The sequence below is a fragment of the Myodes glareolus genome, chromosome 27 (assembly GCF_982192425.1).
Source record: "Myodes glareolus chromosome 27, mMyoGla1.1, whole genome shotgun sequence".
Classification (NCBI taxonomy): domain Eukaryota; kingdom Metazoa; phylum Chordata; class Mammalia; order Rodentia; family Cricetidae; genus Myodes; species Myodes glareolus.
Genome location: NC_142052.1, coordinates 39,982,093 through 40,006,230, shown reverse-complemented (window position 1 = coordinate 40,006,230; position 24,138 = coordinate 39,982,093). Strand labels below are relative to the sequence as shown.

Genomic DNA, 24,138 nt, shown 5'->3' with positions numbered 1-24,138 from the left:
CGCAAATATCTCATATCCTGTAGCTAACTGTATTTGCTTGGCCCTGTAAGTGTCTCTGTGTACGGTAAAAATATCTAGCCTATCATTTTAACTTGGGCCATAGCTTCTTAGCGTGAATAAAAGGGTTTTGTTTAAGATAAATAAGCTTCTTTTCAGTGATAAAATTCTTTGATTTCATGTATCATAGCCAATTTTCTCAGGATATATGCTAGAAAATTAGTCTATGTAAAATGAAATTGAGTCAACAATTATTGACTCAATTTTATTGAGTCAACAATTATTGAGCCAAAAATTATTCCAAGTAAAATCCTGAAGTTAGCAACACACACACACACACACACACACACACACACACACACACACAGGAACAGCGTTTTGAAGCTGTTATAGGTATTGCAAACGGGTTTGTCCTGCTTTTTAAAAACCCCCTCCTTTGTGTAAAGACAAAGTGAAATCCTTCAAAATGAATGAAGTCAGGAGAGAGAACGAGAGAAAGTTTGAACAAAATCTCTTCTAACGCCAATATAAAATCGATCCCCCAGAGACATGGGGGCTCCAGAGAACACCAGTCACTGTCAGCCTCATCCAGCAGAAACCAATTGGGACATCCATGCTGGTGGGCATTTTCCTAGTTTCTTTTAAAGACCACCCCTCGCGTGACTTAGACTTCCACCAAGAACAGGGTTTCCTCTGGGTCTTGTTTTACTGATCCGGTACTTCCAAGTGTTATTACCTAGAGGGCCCCAAGTTGGTGGTCTAAAAGGCCGGGTGAAAGCGATTTGTCTCCTCCGGAGTCAAGCTAACTGGTCCAGGAAGGCTTGGGATGAAACGCGGAGACCCGAGGCGGTTCGAAATTGAACAGGAAAGAATTTTTTAAACTGTTGCAGGCAAACGTGCCTGCGATGTGACAGCCACTGGACATGCTTTTGACGTGCTGCCCGCCTCCCTTGGCCAGTCAATACTGGGTCATAAACATTCTCTGCACTCCGGGGCGTTATCCTTGGCCCTGGCCAATTCCTTTGGTACCCACCCGGCCCATCCCCCTCCTGCCTCCGGGATCCCGTGCTCCCATCCTCCCTTCCTTCCTCCCCAACCCATTTCCCTTTTCCCTCGTCCCCTCCCGTTTCTCTCCACGCCCTCCAGCCCAGCCCACTCCGCTTGCTTTCCCATTCCATCTCCCCGTCGCGCTCCCGCTGCAAACGCCGCCTCCGTGGGCGGCGCCGCGGGCTGGCTGCGCGCAGGCGCGCTGAAGGGCGGGCGAAGGGGAGGGGCTGCTGGCGGGCTCCGCGCAGGCGCGCGCTGCTCTGCTGGGCACGGCTTGGCACGGGCGGCTTTTCCCTGGCTGGGTCTGGGCGGCTGGGCTTGGACGGCCGTGGAGGCGCTCAGCTGCACCATGTTCCTGCACTCAGTCAACCTCTGGAACCTGGCTTTTTATGTCTTCATGGTGCTTCTGGCCACCCTGGGGCTGTGGGATGTCTTCTTCGGCTTCGAGGAGAACAAGTGCAGCATGAGCTACATGTTTGAGTACCCCGAGTACCAGGTACGGCCCTCCCTCACCTGCTCCTCGCCCGCTCCCCTCGGGCTCAGCCCGAAGGATCCCGGGTCGGAGCCCTCCGGGCCCTTGCAGCCAGTCTCCTGCCTCGTGCCGGGTAGGGCATCCTGTGCTCGCCTCCGGGGCCCCTCGTCCCCTCTTCCTGCGCTCTCAGACCCGGGACCCCGACTTCTGACCCTCTGGACAGTGCATCTTTCTCACCCCCGGAGAGCCATCCCCGGTCCCTGTCCCTAAACCCAATCCTCCGACACTCCTTTGCTTGCACGGAGAGGACTTCTCTTCGCGCCCAGTGATGGACATGCCAGATTTCGCTTTTCTGGAAAGAAACCCCGCGTCTGCAGAGTTGCCAGGGCTGATCTAAAAAGAGGCTCCAGGGTTTTACCTCTGGGTGAAGTGAAAGGCTGCTGCCCTGGTGAATAATTAAACTGAATACTGTTTAGTTCCCTCCTGTGGAGATTTTTGCGGATCCACCTGTTCTGTAGGTTCTGAGTCCGTGGGTGTGTGTACCTGTGTTTTCGCAAGCCTCTGAACAGCCGGTGACTTGCCCTGTCCATTAAGATACCTGTTACAATCAGTTGCATGCGCACTCAGTTTCGTGCTATTATTTTGTTTTCTCGCTGGGTTTAACAGGCTCTGTCTCCCCTCTCACCGCCCCCACCTCCTCCGATTCAATTTGAATGCTTTCAATTAATTGCTTCATTTGTGCTGCGTAGTAGAATCTAGAATTTCATTCATGACCAGCTGTAGAAAGAGTTGAGGACAGATTACACAGCTGCTCGGGGGAAATTTCCCTCCGATGATATTTTTGTTAAGATTTCTAAACGAATCTCTTAATTTGGGAACATCTATTATAACTCCTATAAAATATACACAATAGGCTTTGATAACGTGCGTTCTTAGTATACTTCTAAGATCGTTGCAGATTTTTTTTCTGTAGGATGAAGAATGAACATCAGGATTGCTTCTGTGTTTAGGTCCGTATAGAGGGGGCCTGTTTGGTGCCTCTCTTGTTTACATTTAGAAGGTGAGGTTTAAATTGCTGAGGATCATCCTTTTCCATGGATATTTTGTAGGGCACGAGTTCTTACCTTGATTTTTGCACCCGTGGTTTATAAGGGAATGGGAACATTGGATTTCGGATACTCTTGGAGATTTTAACAAGTTAGCGCTAGTTCCAAAGCTAATAAACTGATGTTGGCTTCTGTGCATTCCTATCTGAGTAGTTAAATATATGAACTTTAGTTTTCTTAAACTGGAAATAGACTTTATTATAATTTCATTTTATTGCCCAGCCTTTAATAATTTGGAAACTCTCAGTAGATTGAAGTAGGCCACTTTAGTTTAGTCCTGTATTGAATGCAGACTTTGGTTAAAATGCAATCATTTTGGGACAGTCGCTTCCATTTATTATTGACTCTATTTTAATATTTTCAGTAGTAGAAATGCTTTCCTTCCTGTCGGGAACAAAGCATATGGGCCTCACAGATGCATCGCCTGCCTCGTGGAATTGACTAGAAAGAGAAAATCAGAGTGTCTCACACACAAGAACTGTTGGGCTTTTGGTTGAGTAGTGAGTATTTAGTTCTTTTGGTTCGACTGCCTTTTCCAAGTCTGACACATTAATTTCTGAATATAGTAATCCCAGTGGTAGAAGTTTTGGCCACACATTTTTAGCAGACGATTGTTTTCTTCCTTTTACTTTGAATGAGTTGGGTTATTTTACAAACAATTAAGAATTACCTATAGAAATGAGCCCTTTGGAATAAATAATGAGACTTTTAAGATAATCGAGCCCATTCAGTTAACAGCCAAGTGGTTTTCATAGGAGTAAAAAGGTTCCAAGTGTAGTTTATATATTGCCAGTAGTTTATGTATTGTGGATAGTTTATAGATCGCCAGTGGTTGATAGATCACCTTTGAAAGTAGTGTTTTCTGCACCTTTCTAATTGTTCACGGTTGGTGTCCTTTGGTGGGCGTGTCCTCCTCATTGCGTTTTCATCTTTCTTGAGGCCTTTTTTTCCTCTTTCTTTTAAAAACATTGCTCCTTTGAATCTTTCTTCGTCATCGGAAAATGATCAACGGCATTCCTTCTTTTCTTCAAGTGAGAGAAGAATTTGGAACTCTGCAAAAATGAACTTTTGAGTTTAACATTGTTGATTATCTATACAGAGAAACTCTGTCTCAAAAAAAAAAAAAAAAAAGAAAAAAAATGATTTCTTTTCTTTCCTGATCCCTTGCCTGTAATTTCCTGGATGCTCTGATTTGGAGTTAATTGATTGTTTCACGATCAGAGCTTAAGTCTACCACGTCACTTAAAGCTTCCTGTCTTACAATGCCAGTCGGGCTGCACCGTTGCCTGGCCGCACGTAATTTTAGGCTAACTGCAGGATTTAGAAGAAACAGCCGAGTTCTTTTCTCTCATGTGCTCCCTGGGCTCTGTTCGTGGATGTGGCCTAATGATTGCTCTCTGAAAGGAAATGCTGATGCGGAAAACATAAATCACATTTTAAAATAACGCGTGCTGGTGTCTATTTAGATAGTCATTTATTGAGTGACTGGGTATCCTTGGCATGAGGGAATTGGTGATAAAAGCCCCTATCCCTGTCGCGTTTATGTTTTAACAAAAAGAGAGACAAGAACCTAAAAACCAGTTATCATATAATGTAACAAGAGTCTGTGTACGAGACTCTTCGGAGAAGAGAGAATATCCTTGTTTGTACTGGGCTTTCAAAGGCTTTTGAAAAGACGAGAATTGAGGAGCTGAAGAGATGGCTCAGAGGCTAAGTAAGCACTTGCGGCTCTTGCAGAGAGCCCGGAGTAGTTCCTAGAACCCACATGATGTCTTACAACCATCCTTATCTCCAGTTCCCGGGGATGCGACACCCTCTTCTGGCTCCATGGTACCATGCAGGCAAAACGTAAAATAGGAAAGCTAAATGAATTGGTGGCAGGGTGTGAATTTGGACATGTAGGTCATTTGGTTAGGATATAGTGGAAGGAAGGCAGGCATCAGAACATATTATCTGATCAACATTTATAATATGTTACTACTGACGTCGAAGGGAGAAAATACTCTATAAACATTTTCACCTGCATGTGTCCAAACAGCACACGTAAGTTGATTAACGTTGGTTGTCTCTGGGATGGGGGAACTGGATAGCTGAAGAACATTGGGTAAGAGGCATTCTTTTCAATGCCTATCCTTTCAAAATCGAAAAAAAAAAATCAAATATATTAAACCCAAATTTTATAACATGGCCTTTATAAGTTATAAGACTGAGACAGATGTCGGAATCAAATTTTAAAAGCTCCCTTCTCTGAAGGATTTATGTTTTGTGTGTACAGTATGGAAACATAGGGGTATGTGTTTTATCAAGAAATTTTGGTAGCAGTGTGGACTGGATTGGAGCGGGGAGATTCTGACAAGAAGAAAGGCCTGTCTGAAAGGTTATATGATGTGTAGGTGGTTTTGCCCGTTCTTTGTCCAACAGGAGCCCCTAGTACTACCCTTTGGAGTAGCCTCCGCCAAGGGCTGAGAGCGCCTAGGAAGAGCTTCAGAGTTTCATTTATTTTGATACGTACTTTTTCCTTTTTGGGTATATCATGACTATCAAACTTTTATCGTTTTTCTTTACAGATGAAAGATAGATTCGCGCACGCACACGTGCGCGCACACACGCACACACACTTATAAAATTAGGACTCTGCCTCCTTAAGGCAGCATCCTTTAGCAGGTGAGGGGAGTTGTTAGGACACTTGTCTTTCGGAAGGGGTGTCAGTTGGTGATACGGACAGTATGTGAGAGGCAGTAAAGGCATGGCAGACAGCAGGGTCGGCATCATGGACGTACTATGTCTTGTGAAGGTCGCCGATCTTCATTAAAGGGCGCTTGTGGGTGAGAGTCTGCTTGCTTTAAACTGTCCATATAAGATCATTTTTCTTGGAGCCCTTTAGCTGGGTTCTCAATGCTTCCTTTTTCTCCTCGGCATCCCTTGTGTGGGTTCACACATCGTCAGGCGCTTTAGCGGCCTTTTTTGTCTTCTGGACGCGCACTGGGGCTCTGCCTGAGGTCGTTCTCCCATTTGCCTACCATTTTTGCTTTCCTTTCTGCTCCCCACTATTGCCTTTCCATCTCCCTGCCTTTCCCCACCTGTGTGCTATATGTATATGTATAGCATACATATATACACATATATATGTATATATATATAGTTAATTTTTCATGCTATTAATATTTTTATAACAAAATTGCCCCTAAAATAATATGCTATGAAATATGCCAAATATGTTGTCTTACCTGCTTTTCATCTTTAATTAATCTTTAATTATTTCTTTTTAGATATATTTGGTAGTTTCTTGTTTTCTGAATTAGTATTCAGTTTAACTCAAACTTTGTCCACTAAACTAGAAAGTAACGATCTCTTATGCATGTGCCATTGCATCAAATTGTGTCCTTATTTGGGAGCAGTTCAGGAATTATTTCTTTTTTCTGTTATGTTTTCTTTCTGCTTGCTTTGTACTCCATTAAATAAAGTCGTGCATCATTTTGTTTTTACTTGCACTCTGCATAAATTATCGGAACTAATTTGACTTCAAGTACCAGTGTGCTTATACAGCAAATGGCAGCGTTGGTTTCTCTGGGTTTGGTGTATTGGAGAAGGTATTGGAAAGTACTCATCCCTTAAATAATAGGCACATAGCAGTCCTGTAGATGCCTCTGGGGTGTGATTGGCCCAGATTATAATATCCTCAAAGGAATAGTCTGGAGTCTACACAAATGATTAGAATTTTTTTTTGAATTTTTCAGCAGTATTAACATTTACAGGTTTTGAAATTTATATGGCAAAATATTTCATCAAGTACGTATATGTTTGACATTGCTAAATTATTAACATATTGATACTGCTTAAATCTATGATTCAGTATAATGGTTATTTTTGAAAGTGGCATCCTTTTTTAAACTTTATTTTTATTGTATGTGCACTGGTGTTTTGCCTGCGTGTCTATGTGAGGGTGCCAGATCACCTGGAACTGGAGTTACAGACAGTTGCGAGCTGCCGTGTGGGTGCTGGGAATTGAACCTGGGTCCTCTGGAAGAGCAGTCAGTGCTCTTAACCGCGGAGCCATCTCTCCAGCGCCCAATGACTTGTTGTTAATAATTTCTGTTATTAGAAAGAGAAAGAAAGGAAACACCAGGTAGGATGATGGACGCCTGTCATTCCCAACACTCGCTAGGGAACATGGGGTAGCATGGTAGCGAGTCAGGACAGCTGAGCCTACATAGTGAGAATCGGCCTCAAAGGGGGGGAGGGGGGAGCAGAAGAGCTTACACATTGCAACATCTTTGATGGATCCTATCCTTTGGGGAGGACATCAGCACCTGATATATGCTATATTGGAAAGAATTTTGTATACAACTCTTGGATTTGCCAAAGTAGCTTAAGGCTTGCTCACAGTCTGGGTGCTGGCCCCTGATTGGGAGCAGATGCTAATTCAGTGGTAAGAAGAATGTTCGTCTCTTGATTGTCAAGTTCAGGTAATTTTGTTATTTTGTTAAACCATCATCATTAAAGCACTGAGAGCTCAGAAGGTTTTATTGTCAGGCCTCCTTCCTGGGGCTGTGGAATTAGTTTCGCAGACGAAGGGCTTGCCATGCCATCATGAGGAAGGCTGGAGCTCATCCACAGCACAGAAACATAGCTGGACCGTGTAGTCTGTGTTTGTAATCCCAGCACCGGGGAAGCAGAGGTAGGCCAGGCAGTCTAGCTGAATCTGTGACCTCCAGGTTCAGGTGGAGAACAGTTGAGGGAGATACCCACTGTTGACCTCTGGCTTCCACGTGCACACACATGTATCTGTATATGCCTGTGCGCACATGTGAACACATGTATGCGCGCACACACACACACGAATGAATGTATGTGTGCACACACAACAGCTGCAGTACGTAGGGGGGCCTGAGTAAAAGGAAATACTTTAGAAAGGAGTATAAAATTACAAAAGGAATTGATTTGATCGTGGAAAGTGTTTATCATCATTTTTAAAGTATAATTAATAACTGACTCTAAATGAAATGCATTTCCAGTTATGCTTATGTGAAACTTTCTGACGTATACCAGTGACATATAGCCGTTGTCAGGCATTGTTTAGACCGATGGGCATGTGCTAGAATGTCAGCCACATGTGTTTGAAGTTTACACCATTCAAGATCCACATAATTTAAGAGTAATCTCCTGCTCGAGACACGTCAAGGAGAACTTGTTTTGTGCATCGAGTGTGGTTAATATCGTTGGTAATCTTTTTCTGTCGCACGATTTCAAAGTTCTTGAAAAGTAGTTTACGTTTGCATTGAATCTGAGTTGTATTAGCAAAAGTGATTGAAGTGGACTTATTTATTTATTACTTCCTCTCTGTAGAAAATCGAACTCCCGAAGAAGCTGACAAAACGCTATCCATCCTACGAGCTCTATCTGTACGGAGAAGGGTCGTACGCCGAAGAGCACAAAGTTCTCCCTCTGACAGGAATTCCCGTTCTCTTCCTTCCTGGGAATGCTGGCAGCTACAAGCAAGGTAGGCACTGGAAGAGCGGAGTTAAAGCTGTGAAATTCAGACTTTGGAGCGTGTGTGTCCTTGCGTGAATCAAGCAGGGATAGATAAAAAAGCGTGTCCCGCTCCCTCCTGGGAGAGCCACGGGAATGCCGCTTCCTCCACGGGAAAACACACAGTGAAATACAAGGAAAAGACGAGATGAAGACTACTTAGGATGAGAAGAGGCGGACGGCACAGGGTAGGGTGAAGAGATTAGCCAGGTATTCAGGACGAGCAGAAGAAAGGCTCGCATTGGAAAAGAAGTTATAAAGAGTGGAATCCGAAGCATTCAGTGGGGAGAATGGTACCCCACATTGCTCTGAGTGAGACTAGATCAGTGTCTTTCCCAGGCTGGAGGCCTGTCGCAGTATGGAGGGGTTCCAGAATGGCGGGGAGAAAGAAGTGATGTGTTCAGGGTCAGATTCAGCGTTGGCTTGCAGAATGTCAGGCGTTTCTGGCCTAACAGGCAGACATCCCAATCTGTAAGTCATCACGTTTACAAACAGAATCTGCGTTGGTTCTTACAAACATTCCAGGAATTGCTAAGTAACGAACCCACAATCGTTTCAGCATGCATGGTGATTCTTTATGTTTCTTTTTAATTTTAAAATACAAAACACTGGTGGCATGTTGGTCCTGAGCCTGGGAGTATTCTAGGTATTGATGGTCCCGAGTACAACAAGACAGCAAGTCCCTCCCTCATCAAGAACATCTTAAGGGAAGACAGCCACCAGTGGAGGTTTCAGTAATATTAAAAGCTACAAGAAATAAATCCATAAGCCACTGAAGGGGGCAGACGGTGTGTGATAGGAAAGAGACCTGTTTAGATGAGGGGGTCAGGAAAGGCCGTGGTGGGGAGATGGTGTTTGAGAGGAGCCTGAGCACTGTAGTTAGGGGAAGTTCCTGATGCAAGGCTATGTCCAGTGCCCTGAGGACCATCGGTCACAGACCCATAGAGAAAAACGAGGCGAGAATGGAGAGGTCGCGATGGCCTGTAGATAAGATCTGGGAAGACTGGATGTTCATTTGAGAGGGATGTGAAACATGGGTGCTTTGGGTAAGACATGATATCATCTGGCTTTTGTTGTTACCTGTCACGCTTGAAAGGACACACTTACAGGTATTACAGAGTGAACTTACGGAGAACGAAAGCTTCGGTGAAGAAGTAGGAAGTTGCCAGCGCCCTGCACACCCTGTGTGTTCCTTCATGACTAAAGCGTTCCCCCTTACACACACACGCACACATTTCCACAATTCTGGTTTTAAGGTAGCACTTTTCATAAACTTTCTTTATAGTCTTAATCCCTAAGTGTGAATCCCTAGTATACTCTATTGGTTTGCAGGTGTTTTTGACCTTTATAATATATAATCTGTGCTATTGAGAGGCTTTAAATAAACAACCCTCCTATCATGAATAAAAACAACTTACTTCAGTTGTGGCCCACAGTAACCGTGTTACCTTAGAAGCTCAACTGCTAACTGTTAGCATTTTCTGTATGAAGACCCTGATCTCAGATCCTAGTAAACCCCGCGCCCCAAAAGCTCAGCCTTTAATCCCAGCAGCGACAGGCAGATCTCTCTGAGTTCGGGGCCAGCCTGGTCTACAGAGCGAGTTCTGGGACAGTCAGGGCCACACTGAAAAACCCTGTCTCAGAGACAAAAAAACAACAAAGCAAAACAAAGTAAGGCCTTTCAGAACGAAGTGGGGAGGCATTCTGGGGTGTCTTGTACAGTGAGCTGTCCTCTCCTCTGCAGTCCGCTCCATCGGCTCCATCGCGCTGAGAAAAGCGGAGGACATCGACTTCAAGTACCACTTCGACTTCTTCAGCGTGAACTTCAACGAGGAGCTGGTGGCGCTGTACGGCGGGAGTCTTCAGAAGCAGACCAAGTTCGTGCATGAATGCATCAAAACAATTCTCAAACTGTACAAGGTAGGCGATAAGGATGCCGGTCAGCAGTGTAACCTGCTTCTTCCTGGTTCATTGAGAGATAAGGTGGAGGACCAGTGAGGTGACTTAGTGGGTAAAGGCACCTTCATCGAGAGATACCATCTCAAAAGATAAGGTGGAGGGTTGTGAGGTGACTTAGGGGTGAAGGTACCAGCTGCCCAGCGTGATGACCTCTGTTCAGTCCCTGGAGCCCAAATGTTTGAAGAAGAGAAACTGCCCCCTCCCTACATTGTCCCCTGAGTCACGTATGTGCACATACCACACAATGAATCAAAAACCAGAATGACTACGTTACTATCTGTTCAATTAATTTTAGGGAAAGGCATTTTATTGGGGATCAGTGTAGATGTTTTAAGAGACTTTGAGTTTCATCCTCAGGTCCTGTCCCCACAAGAAAGACATTTATTAATTGTAAATCTTAATTGTAAAAGGGTCGATGTATCCAGGAAACAAAGCAATCACTTGTATGCCTCTGATCCTTCTGGATTCACAAAGCCAAATCCAGCAGAACCAAGGAAAGAAATTATCACTGTTAGCACAATTAGTACGAATGATTTCACTACGAATTCTCCCAATTTCTGATAGAGGAGTTCCGTAAAACTCTGGATCTGAACACTCTTCACCACCTTTCGGTATGTTTATTAGTAATAGTAGAATGCTGTGCTCAACAACTATAGAAACATTCTGTTTCAATGCACAGTGACCATTTACTAAGGTGTCGTCTGTGCCAGGCCATATGTGGGTCACGGGTATTAATAATCCTCAAAGTACTAAAACTATGCAATGTAGTATATTTTCTGAAAATAGCAAAGTTAAATTAAAAGTAAGAAAAAAATGCCTAAAAAAAAATTCTTCTAGCCAGGTGATGGCGCACACCTTTAATCCCAACACTCAGAAGGCAAAGGCAGGGGGTTCTCTGTGAGTTTGAGGTCAGCCTGGTTTACAAAGCAAGTTCCGGGATAGCCAGGGCTGTTACACCAAGAAACCCTGTCTCGAAAAACCAAATTAAAAAAGAAAGACAAAACTTCTATTACTGCTAGATTACCCAACATTTTAAAAAAGTGAAATTTGGAGATACTATGAGATGAATTAAAATGAAAATACATATCAGAATTTATAACATTTTTATGTGCACAAAATTATCAAATAATAAAAAAAGAATTTATAAGTTGGGTAATTGTTAAAAAGAAATACTGTTTTTGAATGCTTCTAAAGTAAGATTTCAAGTCCGTGACTGAAGGGTGCAGCCTTTGTAAGCCAGAGAGAAAAGAAAGTTGCCAAAGCAGATAGAGTTAGGAGTCATGATGAAAGTAGAAATTAAAGAAATATAAAACAACAGAAAAACTCACTCTGCCAATGGTTGATTCTTCAGAAAGATCAACAGCTTGGTAAATTATGGCTAGACTGACTTGAGAAATGAGAAAACAAAGTAATGCTTTCAGGAACTCGTGACGGTGTGTTTCTACAGAGGCGGCCCCTGTGAAGAGGACACTGAAGGAATAGGCACACTTTGATGACTGTAAATAACATAAATTAAAAAGCTGACGTAAGAAGAAACAGAAAATCTGGTTAGCCCTGTATCTGTCAGGGGTGGTGTGTGTGTGTGTGTGTGTGTGTGTGTGTGTGTGTAATGGAAAATCTTGCCACTAAGAAAAACCTAGGGCAAAATGACTTTCAGTGAAATTCTAGTCCTTATTTAAGAAATAACAGTTATTGATCTCAAAACAACAGCAAAATCACAGGAAGAAACAGACTCAGTCTTTATTTCATCATAGCTCTTCAACAAAACTAGACAAGGACTTCAAAAAAAAGGGGGGGAGCTATAATCCCATTTTAGAGACCCTAACAGTCATCGAAAAGAAACTAGAGATATTCCTCATGATACGTAATCTTCGACTGAAAACCAGACTACAGAATTCAGCGATATATTAAAGGCACAATAAATACATCATGACCTAATATAATTTATTGCAAGAAGACTAAACTGGTTTAATATCTAAATATGCGTCAGTATAATTCATCCTAGGATCATCTCGGCAGCTGTGGGAAGCCATGTGACAACACTAGTTCCCGTCCATGGCTTACAAAATAGAAAAAGGAACATAAACTCGGTGTAGAAGGAATAGAAATTAATGGGGGGGGTATCTTGTTTTGAGGCAGGGTTTCTCTCTGTAACAGTCCTGGTTGTCCTGAAGTTCACTTTTGTTGACTAGAGTAGCTTTGAACTCAGAGTGCCTCCTGCCTCTGCCTCCCAAGTGCTGGGATTAAAGGCGTGCACCACCAGTGTCGTAATAAATTAATTTTATTATTCTGTTTATTATTCTGGGGAATCTGAGTGTTATGAGAGAAAAAAACAATCGTCTTTAGGCACAGGTAATCACTGATAAGATTATTTATCAGATAAGATAAATAAATGTCAACCACAGTAAATAAACTTTAACGTTATGTAGTAGGTAGTTGATTATTTTTTCTGTTTTTGTTTTGGATTTTTCTAATGAACACATTAAACTTATAATTCAATATTTTTAAGATGCGATACCGACATAGGTTTCTGTTGCAAGCAAGTATAGGAAGAGTTGAAGTACACTTGAATCTCATTGAACGGGTAAAGTCCAGGTATGGAAAGACTATTCTGGGCAGAGGAAACCTCATCAATCACAAGAGTCTACGTAAACACAGCCACGTGGAAAACAGAAATGCGCTGGGGTGGTCGGGTAGATTGTAAAGACACAGAGACAATTTTAATATTTTTCTCCCTTTCATCTAGGGTGGTATGGAAAACCACTGGGCAGTGACACGTTCTTACTTCAATTTTAGTAGGATGATTTCATTCTGGTTATTTTTGAGGATAAACTGGAGGGGCATAAAGGTGGAGACGGGGAGATCAGAGAGAAGCCTGTTGCAGTCTCTCAGACAAGAGCTAATAGTGCTTTACGTTAGGTTGGTAGCAACTGAAGTACTAGGGTACTAGTATGGGGCGGAGGCAGCAAACTTGGCTGGCAGATTGCAGGCTAAAGTTCTGTAGGAAGGAGAAAGAAGAGTTAATGATTCCAAGTTTTTTTGTTTGGCTAACTGGAGGGACTGAATTGCCTTGGACAGGAAGGAGGAAAAGGCTTGGGGGTGATAAAGTCTAATTAAGACAGACTGAATGTGAGAGCCATGAGATATTCCCCGTACAGCAATTACACAAGAGGAGTTCAAGGCGAGGACTCAGCGGAGAGATCCAGCGGAGATTAGTTGGGTGGTTAACTGTACGTAGATGTATTTACAGCCAGGGGAGTAGATGCCATTAGTGTGGCCAATATTAGAGAGAGAGAGAGAGAGAGAGAGAGAGAGTCAGAGAGAGATCAAAGAACCAATCACAGGCCATTAAGGGGTCAGGAAAGGGAAGGAGCACAGCACCAAAGACTAAAAGTGAGCACCTGTGGATAAGAGAACGGGAAGTGGGGGTGCAGAGGTAGGTCGGCCCTTGCCATGATGAACGCTGGGATCCCCAAGGCCACCCCCAGGCAGGCTGGCTTGCCAGTTGGGGTTCACAGGACTCAGTTTGTATCAGACTTAGGGCTGTCACACAAGGAAAGGACACAAAGCCCGTGAGGAGAAGCGCACAAAATCGGAAGAAAGCAGGTGTGAGCGTCCGGGGGCTCTCCCAGGGATGGAGGGGCCGGGGGCGGGGGCGGGGGGCGGGGGCGGGACGGATACAGACACATTTGTACGTCGTTCCTCCATCTACAAATTGAGAAAGGTTGCCTCAGAGGGGCACAGTTAGAGACGCAGTGCCCCAAGGTTTTATCAGGAGCCAATTCCAAATCTGTCTGCTTAACACAGACCAAAAGTCTAGCCTAGAGGACAACAGGTGTTCATCATAAGCCTTGGTGTTTGCATCGCGGGCACCGTGAACTGTCTAAAGAGTGACAAGACCCATCCCGAAATATAAGGTCCCAGACTGCACCCTGTAGCAGCCTTTCGTTTAGTTCATTCTAAGGATAGCAATCCCAGGCCTTCCAGGTCAGCTCTGTTTTGCACAGCGACTGAAGGAAAGACATGTGGTGGACCAGTGTTGTGGGAGACACGTCTACAGCCTAGTAGGAAGATTAAGGAGCGCAGCCGACACAAGCTTGTTTGTCTTTGAGATGGTCTCACTATGTAGTTCTGGCTGGCCTCGAACTCACAGAGATCCGCTTGCCTCTGCCTCCTGAGTGCTTGAATTAAAGGTGTGCACCACCACACCTGATACATAAAGATTATTATTGTTTTTTAAAAGTAATTAACTTTTGGTGTGTGGGTATTTTATCTGCTTGTATGTCTGCGTACCCTGTGTGTGCCTGGTGCCTCTGCAGGCCGGAAGAGGGCACTGGATCCCCTGGGACTAGAGTTACAGACTTGTCCTCATCCACCATGTGGGTGATGGCAACTGAACCCCCGTCCTCTGAAGAACCAGTGAGAGTCACCTCTGAGACATCTCTCCAGCCCTAACAAAGACTATTTTTAAGGCGATACTTTTTTAAAGAATTACATAACCTGTGAATAAATGTTCAAGAAACTATTTTATTTTTTAAATTCAAATGTACTGTAGAGAAATAAATTTAACGAGACACGATGTGATGTTGTATTGCTTCAACAGCTGGAATTGTCTTTTACAACTATTTTCAGTTTCATTTATTTCTTATACATTATTCCTTATATATCCTTATATATATTATATATTCCTTATATATTATAAAATAATACTCTATTCTATACTAAATATACTTCAGATTGTATGCAACCTAACAAATGAATACAGATGTGATTCACTAAATCAAGAATTCCAGTTTCAGTTCAGAAAATCATAACCAAAAGTATAACTGTTAAAAGTAATACAACCCAAAAGAGGGTTTGCTTATTGCTTAGAACTGGGTGAAGACAGATTTTTCTGTCTTTTGAGGGATATTCTTCTGGTTTAGGGTTGCTACTATATTGCTCACATGCAAAGAGAAGTACGAAGTAGTTTTCCTATGATACTAAGAATTCTATCATGGTGATTTTTTTTCCCCCTTTCTCCCTCTTTTCCCTTTCTCCCTCTCTTTCCTTTCTTTTTCAAATAGGGTCAAGAATTTGCTCCCACAAGTGTGGCAATAATTGGTCATTCTATGGGCGGCCTCGTTGCCAGAGCATTGCTTACACTGAAGAACTTCAAGCAAGATCTGATCAACCTTCTGGTCACCCAGGCCACTCCTCACGTGGCCCCCGTGATGCCCTTAGACCGCTTCATCACGGGTGAGTATGAGCACCTTCAAACTCCCCTCCTCCCACCAGGGTGAAGCTGGTTCCTGAGAGTTCACTCCCTGTGCGAGGCTGTCCAGTTACACATCAGCACTTCCGTTCTCGGTGTTGCTCGTCTCTCCCAGTCTAGGCTTGTTATTGAGGATGGCGTTGATGTCTCTTTCCAGCCGGTCGGCGTGTGTTTGCTAAGCCCGAGGTTCCAGAACTCCAGCTTCGTTCTTCTCGGGAACGGTTCTGCCTTTTTAAGAGTTCCTTGTTTGAAACTTGCCGTATCAGGTTCTCACAGTAGTAAAATTAAGAGATTTGTGGTTAAAATTGTTTAACTCTTTTGTGTTGCTTCTGCTAATGTTGACTGAGTGTCCCATTTAGGGCAAGAATCAAAAACAAAGTCAGGTTTGTGACCACCTTTTCTGTTGCGTTTTGCACAGTTCATAGAGATGAGCCGTGTAGTTAAGTTTAAATGATTCCAGATACACTTAAAACTAATCCTTCAAGATTGAACTTCCTTTTCTTGTATTTATTTTGTTGTGCTATTTTGTTTTGTCTTCTGAGACAGGGTTTCTCTGTGTAGCCCTGACTGTCCTGCAACTCGCTCTGTAGACCAGGCTGGCCTTGAACTCACAGAGATCCTACCTGCCTCTGCCTCGTGCGTGCTGGGGTTAAAGGTGTGAGCCACCTGGTTATTCTTTTGTTTTAATTATTATTATTATTATTAGTAGTAGTAGTAGTAGTAGTAGTAGTAGTAGTAATAGTCGTAGTTCTTTGAGAGTTTCGTACAGCACGTTCCGTCCTTCTCCCCCACTTTTTCTCTGATTATCCCCTGACTCCCTGTCTACACATTACGTCAAACTTATTCTTTAAATCCTTCAAGACCAGTTTGTGCTGCCCAAATATTCTTGGATGTATGGCCTTTCCCCAGAGAGCGATCAATTTACCAGAATGTATACTTTTAGGGAAAACCTTTTCTTCTTCTCCCAGGAAATAAAAATTGCCCGTAGCTCCGGGATTGGGGGGCTGGGGACTGTGTGCCCAGGTCCTCTCTCCTTGCTGGAATCTGCTCCGGCGTGGGCTTGCGTTGGTTTTAATCTGCTATTGAAACCCACAGTAAATTCTTAAGCAAAGGCTTCCTTGTGGTTATCCTCTGTCTCCAACAATTACACTCATTCCCCTTTCCCTTCTGCAATGACCCCTGAGCCTTGGCAAGCAGGGTGCAGTGTGTATCTCCCGCTTAGGGCTGAACATTCTGTACTCTACTCTTCTCTTCACCTTGGCCAGTTAGGGATCACTGGATTAATCACCATCTGCTGCAGATGGAAGCTTTTCAGGGCGAGGAATGAGAGGCACATGGATCTTTGGGTATAATAAGTCACCAAGAGTCAGTTTGACATTATGTCATTTAGCAGCAGAATAGTATGCAGTCCCTTAGGGACCGTGACCTATCTATCTAGACGTAGGTTTCTAGCCCGATAATGGTATAAAGTATGGCTTTCATCTTGTGGAACAGGATTTAAATTTGAGCACTAAGTTATTGGTTATTCCCATGCTGGTTCAGTGTGGCCTTTTCTTTTCTGACACCTTCGGTAACTCTCAGTATTTGCACTTCAACTCATTGCAGACGTGGATTTGTATACTCTGACTTGTATGCAAAGCTAATGATTTTTTTCCTCCAAATATAGAAATGTGAATAATAACATTTATAGACCAAATAGCTTAAGCAAAAATTCAGTTAAATATTAGTATTATAAGTATGGCTGCATGAAATGGCTTAATTTTCAGTGTTTCCTTTTCCCCTTCATTTCCTTCCAGAGTTCTATATGACTGTAAACAACTACTGGATTTTAAATGCTCAGCACATAAATCTGACTACGCTCTCCGTGGCTGGAGGCTTCCGGGATTACCAAGTCCGTTCCGGACTGACTTTTCTGCCAAAACTAAGCCATCAGACCAGTGCCTTATCTGTCGTGGTAATTATCTTAAAGGTTCTATATAGGACTATAGTAGACACAGTGGAACATCAGAAGGGCCATAGTGTATCTATCCATGCTCGTAAATGGGCGCCAGGTGGGTGGAGCAAGTGTGCACGCGCACACATGGGCGGATGTGTGGGGAAATTCAAATGAAGATGGAGGTATTGAAAAGCAGATGCGTGGATGCTTCTGCCAGAGAAAGTAAAAAGAACGTGAGAAACCTTGAAAATCAATGAAAATAATAGGCTCCAAAGTAAGACCCTATCCATTAATTAGAGGTGTAACCATGAGAGTGTATGGACTAAACACAAGGGGCTCTAGTTACGTGTGCGCGATGTAACTATATTGCTAATAGAATGGCCGACACATCCCGTCCTCCTAATGCTAGCTTTGAGTAAAGATTTACCAACTGCCAAATAAAAGAACGCTCTTTGATTGTTGACGTACAAATAGAACCCCGAATAACTTGCCGATTATTAATTACCCTTCCCTGCCAGGCCATTGAGTGTTTGATCTTTAATTAGGATACATAACCTTTGGAACGTGAGCTCAAGTTTCCTTCAGCACTTCTTATACATTTAACCATGACGTCAGCGGTTAAGATCTCCACTGCAGAGGCACGTCCAGCCTCTCTAGAGGGGCCGCCTGTCCCCGAGCTTTGGGGCGATGGTGGTAGAAATTCACATCTCTGAGTTGTCCTGTGTAACTTCGCTGCTATTGCCCTACCGTTCGTCCATTAGTGAGCTGCTAACTGAATCCTTTGTTGCCTTATCCAGAGGAGGAATTAAGACGCAGGTCTATCCTCACCATTTTCTTCTAACTGGAAACATTAGGATACAGCCAGGAGAGTTGTCATGTCCATCAATCAATCATTCTCTCGGATGTCATTAGTGGCATGATTCTTGGTTTTGGTGTCCGAGTATTTCAGACAGATGTTTGCCGGGACTCCTCAGAACACCCAGTGTCGCTCCTTGGTAAACACACGTGATGAAGTCTTATGAAGTCAGACATACCTTCCTTGCCGTTGTTGACCCGCAGTGTGGCGTTAACATGCTGCACGCTGATGCTTGTCTGTGGAAGAACATTGCTCGTTTGACCCCGCATGCATCCGCTGACGTATGAGTGTGTGTCCTTGTCTGCTCTGATCCCTTTGACGATGCGTGGCTGTCGCTCTTGCTGTATCTCTGATGAAGAGACTTTACTAACAGATCTCCCCACAGTTGTCTGTCTGTAGAACCTGACTTTTATTTTTTTAACTCTCAAATGCTTCGTGATTTCTCACGTTTATATGTCTGATATTAAAGTCAGTTAAGGAGCGACAGCTTTGCAGTGCTTGTCACAGGAGTGGTTAAGTTACTTTATAGTCACGGGGACCGGGAAAATGATAAGAAATTAAGACCGTGATTGTGTTCAATTGCTATAATATCTTATAGATAATAGTGTCATAAATACAAATGACCTTTTGCTGCGTAGATTGGTGTGTGGTTTCTGACTCAGGGACCTAGGCTGATGCCAGACATCCCATCTACAATGCTTTACTTCCCAGATCACGTTAGTCATCACCAGGTTCGACCAGAGAGAGAGAGAGAGAGAGAGAGAGAGAGAGAGGAATCAGCACAGGGAAGGGCACTGGGCTGAAAAGGGTACCCATTGTTTCCCTCACCCGTGGCTTCCCTCGCCCGTGACTCCTCTTACCAGTGACTTCTCCCGCCCACGGCTTCTCTCATCTATGGCTTTTCCCACCCTTGGCTTCTCTCATGCATGGCTTCTCTCGCCCATGGCTTCTCTCACCCACGGCTTCTCCCACCCGTGGTTTCTCCCACCCATGGCTTCTTTCACCTGTGACTTCTCCCACCCCATGGCTTCTCCCACCCATATTTTCTTTTGCCCATGACTTCTCTCACCCACGGCTTCTCCCGCCCGTGGCTTCTCTCACCTGTGGCTTCTCTCGCCCGTGGCTTCTCTCACCCACGGCTTCTCTCACCCACGGCTTCTCTCGCTCACGGCTTCTCTCACCCACGGCTTCTCCCACCCATGGCTTCTTTTACTCGTGACTTCTCCCACCCCATGACTTCTCCTGCCCATGGCTTTTCCCACCCATGTCTTCTCTTGCCCATGGCTTCTCTCACCCGTGGCTTCTGCTCACTGTGAGAGGAAATGCTGTTATGTCTTAAAGAAGAGAGGCTGAGAGATTTAGCCATGTTGTTTGCTGTAGAGCAGAATGAATGCCTTTTAGTATACAATTAATGGTTCCATGAGCAACCACCCTTATAAAATAACTGCATTTTTATTAACTTTAAACTTTAACAGTTTCATAAGTGAATATAATGTGTTCTGATGACTCCCCTCGCCTCTTTTCACCTTCCCACTGCTACCGACCTCTTCCCCACAAATCTCTACCCCAATTCATGCCTTGTGTGTGGCTTGTGCCCCGCAAGGGCTGTCTGTGTGACCACAGTGTCTTTCTGTAGGCACGCAATGAAATGCTTCTTCCCGAATCTGTCAGCAGTCAGTGACTAGGCAGTCGGGCTGGGGCCCCATGAGCTTCTCCTCCATCCATAGCTGACTGTTGGCAGGGCTGGTCTTGTCAGTAGCCATAGCTGGTATGAGTTCACGCTTGCACCGGCTGTGTCCTGCCTAGGAGGTGGCTTTTCATAGATGTCCCCCCTGAGTGTGGCTCCTGTGTTCTTTCTGCCCTTGTTCTGGAGTATTCTCTGGGCCTGAGAGGGAAGAGCGGGTGGTGTTTGTGGTGCCTTTACCAAGCCAAACAAAATTGCAGGAGGAGGCCGCTAGTTTGTTCCTGGCTGCTTAGCCCCAAAATAATCACACAGAAACTGTGTTAATTAAATGACTGCTTGGCCCATTAGCTCTTATTGGCTAATTCTTACATATTAATTTAACCTATTTCTATTAATGTGTGTATTGCAACGTGGCAGTGGCTCACCGGGTAAAATTCCGTCCAGCTCTGGCAGGGCTACATGGCTTCTCTCTGAATCGCCTCCTTCTTTCTCCCAGCATTCAGTTTAGTTTTCCCCGCCTACCTCTATTCCACCCTATCAGGCCAAGCCAGTTTTCTTTATTCATTGATGGTAATCACAGCATACAGAGGGGAATCCACATCATAAGATAAAGCACATTTATTTACTCGATAATGGTAAATGCTACCTACCAGTGGTTGAGCTATTATTATGCTCAGTGGCTAGTAAAATCTTAGAACCGTAGAGGACTCTGGTGTCAGATTTTTTTAGTAATTTATCAGCAGTAGTTCCTAAATATATAAAGTACCTATAAACTCATCAATAAGAGGGGTGCGGATGAACAGGAGTTATAGAGTATGGAAATGATCAATCTCTATTATGCAAATGTGGAAATGTCGTAATCGAGCTCCTTGCTTTGTGTAGTTAATACATATAATAAATACTACATACTAATACATGTTTCTCAGCACACCCGTTCTCATCAAGCCGTATCTCAGAGCCCCCCCCCCCAAGTAGCAGTTCAGTCAAAACTAAAATCCTGAACTATCTATTGGAACATCTACATTCATGTAAAAGTAAAAATCTTACTTAATAACTTTCTTTAATAAGATTCTTTATTAAAGGAATATTAAGCTCAACTTTTTAATTGTGCTTTTAAAATGTTAGATATTAAAACCTCAACATAGGCTCTTTGGATATATTAATTTTTAAAAGGGTAATATAAGTTTGAGAACCAGAAATAACACATATGGGGTTATATTATGCATGGAATAATATGTTAGGATCACCTTTTATAAAAACGGATCACTTTAATTAAAGACGTATACAGTGTAGTGAAATTTTTAACGCGTGTTTCTAAATATTAGTGTGTGAGAGATCCAGCAAATCGTGATGTACCTGAATTTCTTTCTTTTCTTTTCCTCGTAGAGCTCAGCAGTGCCTAAGACCTGGGTCTCAACAGACCATCTCTCCATCGTGTGGTGCGTGATAACTCACACGGGTGACTTGTCCTGGTCCTTCCTTCTCACTAGTACAGTCATTGGTCTTCTAGCTTTCAGAGAATTTGACCCATAATTAAGCCCCAGAGTGAAAGATTAATAGAGCTTCCAGCTCAAGGCTCGGCTCTTGCTTGTTGGACCTGACAATCCGTAACATCGTCTTCTGAAACACAAGTAACGTCGCTCGGAATGGCGCCAGCATCAAATGCTAAATTTTCGGGCTTGTCTTAGCTGGGCAGCGTCAGATGTGCCCCCGAGAGGTCATTCAGAGCTCCCAGCCAATCACTGCTCGCCGATAGAGTTAGTTTAGTGGTGGCTGTGGGGGAGCAAGGGAAACCAACCAGAAATCAGATCTCTCCCTAATATAAGTAGAAACGTAAGAGGTTACATGTGGGTCAAGGAAAGCAAAGGCTCCAGTCTCTAGCTCCTTGTGCTCTGGCTGTCAGATTCTCTTCCCTTCTGTCCTTCCTCTGTCTGGATAAGCCATAGTCTTCAAGGTCCACGCAGGGCAGGCGTGTAGAGTGTTGTAGGCCTCACGTGTGCCTGGAGCTGGCAGTCACGTGGGCAGCAGAAGACCGTTCTGCTCTCAGGCATCCAGAAAGATTTCGTTTGCTTGGCTTCTACAGGTTAACCTTGATAGAGACACTTAGTAGGAATGACTTGTTGCGTGCCTTCTTAGTGCACAGCATTAAAGCAATAGAACATACTCCAGTAACTGATGGACATGTGCATATTTCCATCAAAACTGGCGGTTGGTGGCTTCTGGGGGAGGGGGAGTCGCTTGTCTTTGGCGGTATGGTGACCAGTAGAATCCCCTGTTCCCTTAGGGTTCACCCATCCTCAGGCATGGCGGGATGGGACTGATTGGGTTTAGGGAGTTAAAAAAAGGAATTAAATTTAAGAAGAGGATATGAAGTTGAGGTGGAGAGATGATGGGGGGGGGTTGGGGAGAACTGGGGAGGAAACAAGGGGTAGATATGGCCAGGGAATAAAATTCTCACAAAAGAAAATATGATAATTTCTAACATAGATTTTGTCTTCCTTTGTATTCCCGCCTTAGTAACAGTTTCACACTGAGAAAGGCCAGTGTTTTACAGACATTGTATCTGTAACACTTCCTTTTCGTTCTAGGTGTAAGCAGTTACAGTTGACCACAATCCGAGCCTTCTTTGATCTCATCGACGCCGATACCAAGCAAGTAGGTGTTTTTGAACCGACAGGGTGTTTTAGCGAAGCGAACGCTTTGGCTAGCGCTCACAGATTCCATCCATTTTAGCATGGACACTAACAGAATCCTCATATCAGGCGAATTAGTTCTGAAATAGAAATGTCTTCATTCCTTCTGATGTGATGCGTAGACCATTCATTCAGGAAGCCGTGAAAATAAAGACCAGAGGGGCTGGAGAGATGGCTCAGCGGTTAAGAGCATTGCCTGCTCTTCCAAAGGTCCTGAGTTCAATTCCCAGCAGCCACATGGTGGCTCACAACCATCTGTAATGAGGTCTGGTGCCCTCTTCTGGCCTTCAGGCATATACACAGACAGAATATTGTATACATAATAAATAAATAAATAAATATATTTTTTTAAATAAAGACCAGAGCGGCTAGCTCTTCTCTCAGCTCTTTCTCTACACAGGTCAGAGGTTGGATGCCTCTCTCTCCAGCTCTCATTTTAATTTAAGAGAAGTATTTATGACAGACTAATGGGTTTTCTTAGTAACATGTGAGAGCACCATAATCTATCCTACTAGGTACTCTTGAATGCCTTTGAAAGTTATCTGCAGTATATTGGTAGGGTCGGAATGTATGCCGTCCTCGGTAACTCACTCACCAGAGAGTCAGCTGTGTACTGGCCCGGGTCGAGCCATTTCTGTCCTGAGATCTCCGTTCCACCGAGGTTTCCGAGTTACCCAGTTAGCAGAGTCCGGGAATCACCTGCTGTCCCCTCTACCGGACAATGTGTTGTTTTTTTCATCGCTTTCTTGACTGCTAGATGGCCTGTGCCAGGGGCGGCTTCAGCGTGATTAAGGGGCTTCCGCTTCTGCTGTGCGCTGGGAAGAAGGTGGGGCTTCTCATCGTCAGCGGCCTCCCCCTGACTCATTTTACAGTAAATATCTGTTCTGTGGGAATGGTTTTGAGAGCCACGGCTCTGGCTCCTTCCTCCTTCTGGAGAAAACGTGAGCTTTTGAGGTCTGTTTGATTGTGACAGAGCATTGTAGCCCCAAATCTTAATAACTGTGTGACTTTAGATAAATGTCAATTTTTCTGTGCCTTAGTCTTTTACGAAAAGGCAGATAAATACTATCAGAGTTTTTGTGAGGATGAACGTTGATACCATGTTTTAGAACAGTGCATGGTCCAGAGAGAGTAAATGCTGCCTCTTTATTACTTGAAGTGAAGCTTCATCAAATCATCATGCTGTAGACGATGCAGACTATGTTAATGTCCTTCCTAGATAACTCAGAAACCTAAGAAGAAGTTCTCGGTGTTGAATCACCACTTCATAAGACACCCAGCGAAGCAGTTTGAGGAAAACCCATCAATTATTTCTGACTTCACAGGTTTGTGATGGTGGGTCTTTAACGTGGGTCTTTTCACCGTGGTTTCTGATAAGTGTGCTGTTGTGCACAGCTGTTAGTATTTGGGAAACTGGGATGCTTCGAGTATTCCGGTCCTATCATTTACCGATTTTCTCTGTCGTGGTGCTAGCAAGTTCTTGGTTTGAAAGGGAAACGTAGAGAAGCAAATTGTTAAGATACTGATCCAAGTTTGCGCTGGAAATAAGTTGATAGATAAAGGTTTTGGAGTTGCGTGCCCTTGTTTTCCGGATTGTCACCAACA

General features: G+C 43.9%; 1 protein-coding gene across 1 annotated transcript in view; it reads left to right on the top strand.

Annotated features, from left to right (window-relative positions):
* Nucleotides 1–1,294: 1,294 nt before the first annotated feature.
* Nucleotides 1,295–24,138, top strand: part of Pgap1 (post-GPI attachment to proteins inositol deacylase 1) — a 69,248-nt gene continuing 46,404 nt past the window's right edge. Inside the window, exons 1-8 of the mRNA XM_087902456.1 lie at nucleotides 1,295–1,540; nucleotides 7,969–8,122; nucleotides 9,896–10,071; nucleotides 15,177–15,348; nucleotides 17,161–17,318; nucleotides 21,227–21,279; nucleotides 22,429–22,495; nucleotides 23,753–23,858. Of these exons, the coding sequence (XP_087758582.1) occupies nucleotides 1,394–1,540; nucleotides 7,969–8,122; nucleotides 9,896–10,071; nucleotides 15,177–15,348; nucleotides 17,161–17,318; nucleotides 21,227–21,279; nucleotides 22,429–22,495; nucleotides 23,753–23,858 (1,033 nt within the window). The 5' untranslated portion in view covers nucleotides 1,295–1,393. The remainder of the gene's footprint in view (nucleotides 1,541–7,968; nucleotides 8,123–9,895; nucleotides 10,072–15,176; nucleotides 15,349–17,160; nucleotides 17,319–21,226; nucleotides 21,280–22,428; nucleotides 22,496–23,752; nucleotides 23,859–24,138) is intronic.